Raw genomic sequence first — 12508 nt, 5'->3', positions numbered from 1 at the left:
GCTGCTCCAATAGTAAGACAAATCTAGATAGGGACACGGTAAATGGGCGAGCCCTTTAGTGTATGTTCTCAATAGCTCTGTGGATCATAATGTGATGTTAAAGATGAGGAAATTAATAAAATCAAGAGCACTGAATTCAAACTTTTGCTGAATCGAACTTCTGACTAGCCATCTTGTTGATAAGCCAGCTGGATACTGGAATGAAGAAAACAGTGATCCAAGAAGTGCTGTTGTGCTAAGATTTACGTTGTCTGTTTGGCATGGGAAATCTTGGGTATTTCTTAATCACCAGTCTCCGTTCTGTTGACTCTCCTTACCAATTGAAGCCTGAAATATGAGGGGATTAGTATGCTGGGTTTGCATTGTCACAGAGCTGCAAAGTTACTTCTGATTCTGAACTCCCAGGGACCGGGGCTGTGCGCTTGGCTCAGTTTATTGCCTTGCCACTGGTTTGTGCAATACTGTCAAGTGAACATTGTCTCTCCTTTAAATTGAGGATGATTGATTGTTTGCATGGTGGACTTGATTAGAGAATGGTGGGCTTCTGAACAGAGCCATGATGCACTGTGGGCCTGTGACTCTTAAATTTTTTTCTGTTGTCTGTTCTTTTGTTGACTATAGGGTGGATAGTATTACTTCAGTTCCTGTTACATCATTCCTGGCTCATGGATGTCAGACTGACTTTCATTAATGAGAGAATATGGAAGATAGAATAGCAAGTCCCAGTCCTGGATGTAGCTTATCACTCACGTAGTTATACACGTTTCCTCTGCGTTTTGTTTCCATTTTCCCTATAAAATAGGGGTGGTAATACTACAGAATAGTCATACTCTGCAAAGACTAATGCATAGAGTATTGAGCAGTAGGACTGTGCAAAAAACCTGTGTAGTATGTGTTTGTTGCAGTCCTTGTTTGTTAGTATGCTTTGTGTATTGATGATTTTGAGACAGAAGAAATTATTGAGGTTCACAAACAGCACTGAAAAAATCTGAACTGTGAACATCTGATCCCAAACAATGGTGCCTGCCCAGAGTTGTGGAGAACAAGAACTGAGTGAATGAACTTCGCAATTGAAGACATTTTTGTAGGCCTGATAATTTACAGGCACATAAGATAGGGTGGGATGGACAGGATTCCATGTGGTGTTACAAATTATTGGAGCTGTGCAGCCTTACTGTGTGTGCTATTTTTGATATTTTGTTGTCGGTGTTCACAGTATGTGCTCATGCACTGTTTGGTGTAGTGCAGTTCTGGTCTGTATTGTGCGTCATGGTGAGGTGTTAGAAATCCTCAGAAAGCCATACTAGGATCTTTGTGATTTGCTTCCGTATACAAGAGAAATGAGAAACGTTTTTAAAAATGTATTTACTTTCATGAAAAGCTTCCTAAAAGTATAATTTTTTTAAAAAAAGGAGAAAAAGCTCTGCTGGCAAAATGACAGAATGCATTTAAGATTTCTTATCTCTTGGGACTTTGTTCAGCTGATGTCATACTGGGAAGTTTTAACAAATGCAGGCTAACTAGAATTGTAGTTAACAGGAAGGTCTGATGCATTGAACTAATGGTTTAGGCAGTGGCTTAGAGACTTTTGCAGACTTGAGCTCTCTATGATGCAGACTGACTCTCGACTAAAAATTGCATACTATACCTGTGTTTTCTAAAGATATCTTTTGTTAAGAATGTTTGGAAAAATTACCTTTTTCATGTAGAAGTTGAGATATGCCAATAATCAGTGTAACTGTCTGATCTCTGAAGCTGAAGATATTATAGAAACGGAATACCAAATACTGAAGTGTAAGACTTCTGGTTTGAAAAAGCTTTGCTTGATTAAATTTTCCTTATTTGTGTTATTGATAATGATAACTTATGTTGAGTGTTAAATATGTCAAATTTTTTCTTTCTTCCAGATGAAATAAAAACGGAGCTGGAGAAGCAAAGGTAAATTAATTGCTGTAAAGTGTGGCAGAAAACAGCAAGTGGAATAATTTGATAGCAGAAATGTAAGAGCATATACACATCACAGCAATGAATTTGTGAATACCCAGTTATACGCCTTTCTGCCAAAAACGTGATATAGCCCATGTGTTCCAATTACAGAATGTTTGTGGGTATGGGTACTCAAGCCATAATTGCTTCTGAATTTCACTATGAAAAAATTGCAAAACTTCTGAAACGTGCTAGTTTTTCACTTCCTTTTACTGGGCTTAATATAGCTTGATAGGAAATCATAAAGAGCAGTAGGCTTCATCTGTTTTATAGTATATGCTCTTAGCTACCTAGATCAAGAATACCAATCTAAATCCAAATTTTAAAACACTTTTCCAGCAGTGTGCTGTAATTTAAAATGAGCCCCAAATATGTTTCTGTTTGCTTGGTGTTCCTCATATGGGCCCTGTTCAGTTAACTTGAATAACTTAGATTTATCATCTAAGTTGTGTAAAAGTACCCCAGAACAGTGTTGGAGTGTAGTGAAGGAAGAGTTAAGTTGAAGAATATGTGAAAGACCAGATAAAATACTGATTTTTTAAAGAAAATTGAACTTTCTTTAAGAAAGTATGTGTGAGAGAGATTTGCATTACATTTGTATGCTGCTATGTAGCATTCAGCTTTAAATTTAGAAAAGGGGGAAGTGTAGTTTGCTGTGACATACATTTTAGAAAAATTAATAACTCTTTTTATGTGACCTAGAGAAGGCACCGCTGCTCCACCAAAAGCAAACTTCATTGAAGCAGATAAATATTTCCTTCCATTTGAACTGGCCTGCCAGTCAAAGTCTCCACGCATTGTTAGTACTTCACTGGATTGTTTACAGGTAACTCTTCTGTTTGATCTTGGACAGAGTGAAATGGAGAAACATGTGATTACAAAATCTTTTGTGCTGTTTCCATCCTTAAAGTCAAGAAATAATACTGTCCTGAGTGCACAGAGCTGTGAAGATGCTCACTATGGCTACCTAGGCACGTAAACCATGTGTAATAGCTTATTGTTGGACTTGGCTGAAAGTGCATCTTGTCAAAGCCAGAAATATATGTGTGTGTGTGTTTTATAGTGAAGCAAGCCTTTATTGAAGCTCATGAATGCTTACATTATTCAGTAAAGATGCTTCATCTGCGGTGCTCTAAAAGGAGCATTTACCATGGTGTTTCTTGTAGGGCTGATGTGATGGGAGGTCAGACTCTGGAATCTTTCTACCTTGTTCCATCTTAGATTCTTACAGAAAAAATGAATGCAATTTGAGGGCAGAACCTTTCTGTTGTGAATAGGTACAAAAATTGATGTTAAAAAATTTTGTCTGATTACAGTAAGGAGAAGTAATCTGTGTGGAAAAAGCTTATGTATCCACTGACTAAATCTGTTTTATTTAGATGTGCAAACAGTCCAAGTGTTTGGTAGCCAGACTATTGATGGTGTTAAATTTTTGTGTTAAAACTGGTTAAGTGAGGTATGCTGTCTAAACCCCTCTTTTTATGACACTTAACTGTGTTTTAGTTAACAGTATATGGCTGTCTAACCTGCAGTCTTTCTACCTAGAAACTCATTGCATATGGACATATCACTGGCAATGCTCCAGACAGTGGAGCTCCTGGAAAACGACTGATTGATCGAATAGTTGAAACCATTTGCAACTGTTTTCAGGGTCCTCAAACAGACGAAGGAGTACAACTGCAGATAATTAAGGTATTTTATTTGGTTTGTTTTGGTGCCATATTAATTTGCTTTCTCTGTCTTTGATTTTGTAAGTGAAAAAAATTTCTTACACTGTTAGATGTGTTGTTGAATTTCGGGAGGTTGTCATAAGGTCAGGCTTGGTATGTTAAATGTATTTCTCCTTGGTCAAGCAGAACATAAGGCAGTTCTTTGTAAGTGTCATTCTCTCTGGGATGAACCATGGCCTGGATACTTTATCTTGCAGGCAGCGTGATGTTCATCATCTAGGCTCAGTAATGCCCACATTCATTAGGCCAGTGAATTGCTGTCAGCCTTCAACTGAAAGCACTGTCACTGGGATGCAGTCTCATGGCCTGCTGCTCTAGCCTGTCTGCTCTCATGTCCATTTTTGCAGACACTTGCAGTATATGTTCTCAGATATAGTAGTATCAGTGCTGTGTGTTCTGGTTCTGAAATCTACTTGGGCTAATGTAGCTGAGGTTAGAAGTTGGTAAACCTAATAATTTAGTTTGACAGCGTAGACCAATTGGCCCTTTCACAGAAATTAGCCACAGAATGTAACAACTGTTTTGTTTGGAGGTGGAATATCTCCTTTAGTGGAAAGCTAGTTGTGATAAAACCCTTTAACAGCTCAGGAGAGAACAGAGATATGTGGAAGTTCTGTTAAACTGTCTTTGATTTGAAATGTCATTTCAGAGAACTAGAAGTTCTTTACAAAGTCTTACAGATATATGTGTTTCATAACAGACCCACTGGTTATTATGGAAGACCTGCATGAAGTGTATTGTTGCCTGCTTGCTTAGATTTAATTTTTACTGTGTTATGGACTTTTTCAGGCACTCCTCACTGCAGTAACATCTCCGTATATAGAAATTCATGAAGGAACAATTCTTCAGACTGTTAGAACCTGTTACAACATTTATCTGGCCAGTAAAAATCTTATTAATCAGACAACTGCCAAAGCTACCCTTACACAGATGTTAAATGTCATTTTTACACGGATGGAAAATCAAGCTGTATGTAACTATTACTTTTGCTCATCTCCAATGTTTAGGCTTGACAAATGAATAGAAAACTTTTTATTATTATTTTGAATGGGTCTGTCGTTGTAGTTGAATGTCTATTGATTAGTAATTTTAAAAAAAACCTCTCAAGTCTTGCACTGAAGCATACTGACTGATTAAAAATATCAAGCTTATTGCTGGTAACACAGTAGGTTTTCACACTATTTTCTGCCAAATGGCTTTCTATAAACAAATGATGGGATACTTTTAAAATAAGATTGAAGAGTATCTTTTTAATTTGACAGGTCAAGTGATGTTATTATCAATGTTCCTTCCTTGATAACACTTGAATTTGCAAAGGAACATCGGTCATCATAGACATGTGTTTTCCCTTATCATGTTTTATGCCTTAGATTAACTTTTACACATTGGTTTTTCAAGGTACAAGAATCCAGAGAAGTAGAAAAAGCAAATCAGCAAAAATCCCAGTCGCCTGCAATTCAAGTGGTGTCCAAGTCTCCGAAGATTGGCCAGTTAAAACACAGCTATCAGGAGGGCAAACCCACTGCTCCTCTCAGTGCAGAATTAACTAACGGTGAGCCTGAGAGGGCAGAAAATGGAGACGTGAAGTTGGAGCAGGATCTGGCTCTTCCAGCATCAGGTGAACAAGAATAGGTTGTGTCTGTTGCTTTTAGTTACAGTCTTCCTATCTGAAAATGCTCTTTTAGGCTATTTTGTGCAGAAGTGATGGGGGTTGTTGGCTCAAATCACACTCAGGTTTTCTCAGTGGTTATTTCGAGTATACAGGCCATCCTTAATTTGTCTACAACATTATAACCATTGAAGAAAGGCTCTTGTTTTCTCTAGAGTTCTCATACAACTATATATAGTTTATGTATATAGAATTATAATGGAAATTGACTTGATTAGGTTGATAAAGGGGAGGGAAAGGAAGAGAATAATCATAGTATGTAGGAAGTGACAGAATCACTTTGAGGTAATTGAAGTCTTGTGATAAAAATAATGTGTATTATGAAGAACTTATCATAACCATATATTGAATCCAAATTAGAAACATAGGATATTCCAAAATGAGAAGTTCGTAACAGTTGATAAATACAAGTGACAAAATTGCTGCATTAAAAATATCAGTGCTTTGTCTTAAACAGTGGAAATAACATCAATGAGTATTTTTGTATGACTTTTTGGAAGTGGCTTTAGAGGAGAACTTTTAGAGAAAATCTGTAATTTTTAACCCTTCTGTCTCTTGTCATGCTTCTCCTTTCTACCTTCTTCCTACATAAAAGTACTAAATTCAAAATTAATCTCTGTTTCATTAGAGGAAACAACTGATGGAGGAAAGGAAATGGTTAAAGGCATCTTGGAAGATGTGGTCAAGTCAGCTGTAAAAGGTAGCAAAATTTTCTGAAGTAAAATAGATGTTTGTGTATTGCCAAACTTTTATTCCTGTGATTATAAAAGCATGGAAGTTATTTTTTTGTGACTAAGTATCTTGTCAAGAACACCTACTATGGCAACAAAACCAGGTTGTTATTGTCTCACACTATTCTTTTGCAGGTAGGTGAGAAGCTCTAGTTTATCAGTGCTGCTTCTGTCCCACTTGGTTGTAGAACTTCACAAAGTCATGGGATAAAAAAAGCTCTGTGGGTGATCTTAATTTTCCTTTTTCCCCTTTAGTGGCTGAAGAAAAGCAGGTAACAGAAACAGTTAAGGCTCTACCTGCTTTAGAGACTGCAGATACTGTTCTTTCTGGCTCTAGTAATGAAAACATACAAACGAACGGGATTCCAGATGATGGACAATCTGTTTCGTCCACTGATAATCTGGTAAATAACTTCACTGGATGCTAATGTATATTTAGGAAAGGAGAAATGTTTTTATCATGCCAGGTAATACAGTGGGATTTTGGGGAGGGAAGGGACAGAAGCTTTAATGTATGCGTCCTGCTCATGTTCAGAAAGGAAGCAGCAAGTGCAATTTAAGTAGATACTGAAAACAACTGTTCTAAAATTGATTATGTTGTATTTTAACACAGGGTGGGGGTGGAGGGGAAGGGTCGGTCAACATGTGTGAAAAGATCCAGATCACTTGTCCTGTTCAGGTTTAGTTTAAATTTTGGCAAATGTACCCTTTTTAAAAAATCTGTAGCTAATTCTCGGAGAAGCTGTCGATTCTTCCTAATTGCTCTGTTCATTTGTCTCACTGAGGATCTAATGTGTTCTTGTTCTCAAGGAAACAGATGTATCTGGACACCAAGCTGCTGCCAAATTTTCCCATGTTCTACAAAAGGATGCCTTCCTTGTGTTCAGGTCGTTGTGCAAGCTCTCAATGAAACCACTTGGTGATGGACCACCAGATCCCAAGTAATCAGACTGTATTTATTACACTGTCCTCTTCAGGTAGCTTTTGGAGACAGTTAAGTAGCTGCTGTATAGTAAAACAGGTATTCAGAATTCATCTGTCAGGCCCTTGTTTAGCTCATCCAGTTCTCTTGATGAATCTAGGATTGAAACTTGCTTCAGTTTATTAAACAGTTACACTTGAGGGTTGTTTTCTGTGTTATGGGCCTTCTTATCAGCTGAAGTGGCCTTGACGATAGTATTTGTGAAGTTTTTGATAGGGGAGTGGGGGAATGCTTCTTGGTAGCACTGAGTTTCATCTGTTATCCTAGTCTAACATGTTCATACTCCTGGAAAAACCTCCAAATTAAAATTATAGATGTTGTCCAAAATCTCTCACAGGCTGATTTCCACCCCTCCTGCCCCCTGCCCTGAAGCAAACTAAAAGAGCAGTCATTTCTTCTTGACATGGAAGAAATGTTGTAGTGGTCGTGTTGAATCCAAGTGTGTATTCAGAAATACGATGAAAATGTATTTAATGTTGGATTTCTTCTAGATCCCATGAATTGCGTTCTAAGATAGTGTCTCTCCAGCTTCTTCTCTCGGTACTGCAGAATGCTGGTCCAGTTTTCAGGACACATGAAATGTTCATCAATGCAATCAAGCAATATCTTTGTGTAGCATTATCTAAAAATGGAGTCTCTTCTGTTCCTGATGTATTTGAGCTCTCTCTTGCCATCTTTCTCACGCTGCTTTCAAATTTTAAGACCCATCTAAAAATGCAGATTGAGGTGAGAGACTTTTATCTATCATTTATATGATGCTCTAGTTCTCAAATAAAAATACTGCAATGATAAGAAGCCAACTGGGACTTAGAAGTTAATATCTTAGTTTTGATTGCTTACTAAACTAGCATATTACTACTGTATTTAAATTCTAATATGCATGAGATAATACTCTTCAAGAAAAATTACTGAATATAAATTAATCTGCGTGTTTGACACAGTTCTAATAAATTTCAGATTGTCAAGTCCTCTATCTCATCTATTTTGCAGGTGTTCTTCAAAGAAATCTTCCTGAATATTCTAGAAACTTCTTCAAGCTCCTTTGAACACAAATGGATGGTGATTCAGACTTTAACTAGAATTTGTGCAGGTATTTCCATTGTTGTGAAAAGTAGTCACTTCCTCTGGCAGCAGATGAAAATTATTTTGAAGACAAATGCCACGTATATTGTTTAAATGTGAAAAATTGAATTTGATCCTGTAGTGCATGTGTTAAATATCTGCATTAAGCCAATGTGCCTGCTGTAACTGGCTGACTTCTTTTAAAAATGCTAATATACTGAATCTTAATACTTGCACTTTCTTTTATTTTCAAGATGCCCAGTGTGTAGTGGATATTTATGTTAACTATGACTGTGACTTAAATGCTGCTAATATATTTGAACGCCTTGTAAATGATTTGTCCAAAATCGCACAGGGACGAAGTGGGCATGAGTTGGGAATGACACCTTTACAGGTAAGAAAAACAGCTTTGAAGATAAGGTACAATTTTTATTTTTTATTTCATAAACGGTGCTGTTTCTGCATGATTATTGACACTTCCAGTGGTTTCTGTGGTCTGTAACCTACTGATGTTACTTTCTATCAATTAGCTAGTTTGCAATTGGATGCTGAAGCAGTACAATTAATTTACTTGGTGATTTTCTTGCATATTTGCATTGTGAGATTAGGCTTGTGGTGGGTTCTTTTGTTGGGCTGCCATGGGAGAGAGAATCACATGAGCCTTCCACTGCCTTGCTCAAATGACTTTCCTTCTGGGACTTATGAACCAGCAGTACCTTCATCTTGTGTTTGCTTTTCACAAGGTCTTGTGCCATATCTCCAGCATAAGTATTTTATTTTTAAAGTTATACTTTCCTCATCTTTCAAGGGAGAGTGGAGTACAGACTGCTTTCAGCAAGAACAGATATTTCTGGTGTTGGCTGTGTCCTACAGCAGTTTTTCTAGCCCAGCCTAGTGGCTTTAAGGGTGGAGGTGAACTTGGTGCCAGCATTGGTCTCAGAACTAAGTGCGTCTCACACTTTCAATTAGAATTGTATATATGCTTGCACTTTTTAAAAAAATTTTTATTTATTTACTTCCCCCCCCGCCCCCCTCCCCGTGGTCCTTTAACCAGTAAATGAAAGTAAAAGCCAGGACATATTTGTCTGAGATTTTGAATAGAACTGTTTATTGTACAGTTGAGATAGTGACACACTGGTCTTGCTTGTGGAGAGATCTGACACTGTAGAGATTCAGCGGATGGTCACAATAATTCATACAACAAAGGGCCTGCTTTTAGGATTTGGTGTGTGTTGCCCCTTGGTTGTACTCATCAGCTGTGAATAGACCATCTGCTTAAAGCAGCTGGAGTGTGTTCTGGTGTCAGTCTACTTATGGTTGCTTTTGGCCCAGATGTGTTCAGCCTTAATAGTTAAGGGGCAGAAACTCTGTATAATCAATAGGTTTCCCCTGACTGATGACCTTGTGAAGATTTGAATGGTGTGATGTAATGCCTTCTAGAAACTTGTGGATGTACATATATTGGTTTGTGTTTTTTCATTTTGGTGTTTGTTTTTTGTTTTTTGTTTTTTTTAGGAATTAAGCCTGAGGAAAAAAGGACTTGAATGTTTGGTTTCTATTTTAAAATGTATGGTAGAGTGGAGCAAAGACCTTTATGTGAACCCCAATCATCAGGCTAGCTTGGGTAAGGTGGTTTCCTTACAGAAAGACTAATTTGTTTAATAAGTTTGTCCTCATGCTTTTTCAGTGTTTAGAAGCTATTTGGAAGTGTGGATGCTAGGCTTTTACCTAATTATTTGTTTACACCAATGAAGTATTTTGCAAACAATTGTTAATGCTGTTGCAGTAATGGACTCTGTGTGTCTGGTTCAAATAACCAGGTTCTGTTTAAGAGCTCTAGCCAGGCCATTTTCTACACTGTAAAAGCTGGCTTATGTAGAACCAGATGTGACAAATCTTGCAGTTACTAAGTTGAAGTGCAAGAATTTCTCCATAGCTGCTGCTGCTCTCTACCTTAGTTGGATTATTTTAGAATTGCATCAATATAGCATCTTCATGTAATGTAGACTGCCAAAAATTATACATGGTAAAACAGGAAGATTGACTCATTAATTTCTACTAAAAAGTTCTATAACTAAAAGCTTTTGACTGAACAAGATAATGTAAGTCTTGCCCTGTTCATAAATAGGTTCCTATAAACCATCTGAGCAAGAAATGGCTGAAGGTAAATGCCTTGAGAGTGGAGGGAGACGGAGTAGTGTCAGTTCCTTGGACTCCACTGTGTCGTCAGGAGTTGGAAGTGTTGGTACCCAGACTGCTGTCCCAGACGATCCTGAGCAATTTGAAGTCATCAAGCAACAAAAGGAAATAATTGAGCATGGGATAGAACTGTAAGTCCAGTATGTCAGGAAAATAAACATTCAGTAGTAAAAAAATCTGTGTACAACCATATTTCTTCTTAGGGTCTTACACAGTCAAACCTGTAGGGACACTTATAAATTGATCTCAGTGCTGAAGACTCTTGCCTTCTGTTGTCAAAAGCTAACGCTGGAGGCTATTGTAGTTAAAAGGCATTCAGTAAAGTCTTGGGTGGAGTGGAGGGTGGTTTCACAGATTTCTGTTGTGCTGGTTCAGCCACATAAGAATGGAAAGTGTGTATACCTAGAGAGAAACTGATTTGAGCAAGCAGGCTTAATGTCTTACAGCTCTTACACCATTTGTGGTCTTTTATTGAAATACAGTTTCAATAGATTTTCAATTCAATTGAAATTGAATTCAATCATTGTCCAGCTATGCTTTACATTGTTTTCATTAATTTGAAGGTCTTCATGTCTGTAAACGCTATGAAAAGGTCTTGAACAGCAACATTTTTAACACTTCATGGAAATTCTCTATTTTTTTATTATTTCCAAAGGGTCAGTTTTTAAGTGAGTTTTCCAGCAATAATTTCTAAGGTTATCAGCAACTGAATGTACCTTATGAGATGTAGCCTATGGTGCAATACAGTTAATACATTTATTACCTGTTCTTTGACACTCTTCTAACTAGAAAAAAAAACAGAGCTACATCACAGAATCTTTGGTTTAGAAGGGCTCTGTAAAACTAAAACTTTATAGGCTGTGATACTTTTCAGTTGTATGTCTTAATTTCCCCATGTCTTTGTCCGAACAGGTTTAATAAAAAACCAAAGAGAGGGATACAGTATCTACAGGAGCAGGGAATGCTTGGTACTACAGCAGAGGACATTGCACAATTTTTGCACCAAGAAGAACGCCTCTGTTCTGTAAGACTATGTGCAGCCTAAGATAACTTATACTCTTGTACCCATCTTTTTCCCCTGTCTTTTGACATCTACATGCACCTACTCTTTAGCTCATATTTCATTAATAGGCAACTGAAAGTGTAAGGGTTCTAATGAAGGTTCTTAATACCAATGCTAACTTCTATTTATTTGCTGTCCCAGGCTTTTTAGTAAAGTAGCTGAAGGCATTCCCCAGAAGTGGGAGCATGTGTTTTATCTATATCCGCATGAGCAGTAGGTATCTTGCCAGCAAAGAAATATCATGTACTGCAGTGGCAGAGCGTTCTCTGCTGCATGTGAGATTGGGCACAGCTCAGCTTTCTTTGGCTCCTCTGTAATTCAGGTCTTGCCTTGGGGATTGAGGGAAGCAAGAATATGCAGAGTAAAGGCACTTTGAATGACACTGGTTTCTTGTCATTCCTCTAACGGTTGCTCTGCCCCCTCAGTGAAGCGTATCGGTCTTACAAAACTGACAGCTGTGCAATTCTCGTACTATAAACTTTCTTGCAAAGCTGGCAGTTGGATTACACAGTAATAACTGTCTTTTGTGTTTTTAGACTCAAGTAGGGGAATTTCTTGGGGAAAGCAACAAGTTTAACAAGGAAGTGATGTATGCCTATGTAGACCAGCTTGATTTCTGTGGAAAAGACTTTGTCTCTGCTCTGCGTATATTTCTGGAAGGTTTTCGTCTGCCAGGTGAAGCCCAGAAGATCGATAGATTAATGGAGAAGTTTGCTGCTAGATATATTGAATGCAACCAACGGTAATTCAAAACCATTGTACTGGATAAGTGCCTGAAGAATGGCTGTATTGGTTGTGACTCTCGGGGGCAAGGTGCAACTCGTACTCATACTGGGTCAGGAACTTCTACAGGCTTGTGGTGCAGAGCAGGTCTTGTTGGTGCTGAACCTCTTCAAGCAGCTAGACAAAATGGAAACTTTTGGCTAGAAAGTATCCTGATGCTGGTATTTCATGAAATTCCAAATACTTGCTAGAAGGAATTATTGGAAGAGGAAAGCCCTAAGCATGTTAAATTGTCTCTGTATTAGCTGTTCTGTCTTTAAACAAAAGTAGATCGGTCAAGTGTAAACAACAGTATTAAGCAGT

At 37.8% G+C, this 12508-nt stretch overlaps 1 protein-coding gene across 1 annotated transcript in view; it reads left to right on the top strand.

Annotated features, from left to right (window-relative positions):
- Positions 1–4541: 4541 nt before the first annotated feature.
- Positions 4542–12508, top strand: part of ARFGEF2 (ADP ribosylation factor guanine nucleotide exchange factor 2) — a 29071-nt gene continuing 21104 nt past the window's right edge. Inside the window, exons 1-12 of the mRNA XM_026862076.1 lie at positions 4542–4685; positions 5115–5334; positions 6014–6085; positions 6372–6520; positions 6927–7057; positions 7590–7824; positions 8089–8188; positions 8415–8554; positions 9676–9784; positions 10289–10490; positions 11272–11383; positions 11959–12164. Coding sequence (XP_026717877.1) covers positions 4647–4685; positions 5115–5334; positions 6014–6085; positions 6372–6520; positions 6927–7057; positions 7590–7824; positions 8089–8188; positions 8415–8554; positions 9676–9784; positions 10289–10490; positions 11272–11383; positions 11959–12164 — 1715 coding nt within the window. The 5' untranslated portion in view covers positions 4542–4646. The remainder of the gene's footprint in view (positions 4686–5114; positions 5335–6013; positions 6086–6371; positions 6521–6926; positions 7058–7589; positions 7825–8088; positions 8189–8414; positions 8555–9675; positions 9785–10288; positions 10491–11271; positions 11384–11958; positions 12165–12508) is intronic.

Source organism: Athene cunicularia (genome assembly GCF_003259725.1).
Source record: "Athene cunicularia isolate RWA chromosome 20 unlocalized genomic scaffold, athCun1 chr20_part1, whole genome shotgun sequence".
Classification (NCBI taxonomy): Eukaryota; Metazoa; Chordata; class Aves; order Strigiformes; family Strigidae; genus Athene; species Athene cunicularia.
Note: the sequence above shows the minus strand (reverse complement) of the source record. Positions and strands in the feature narration are given on the sequence as shown.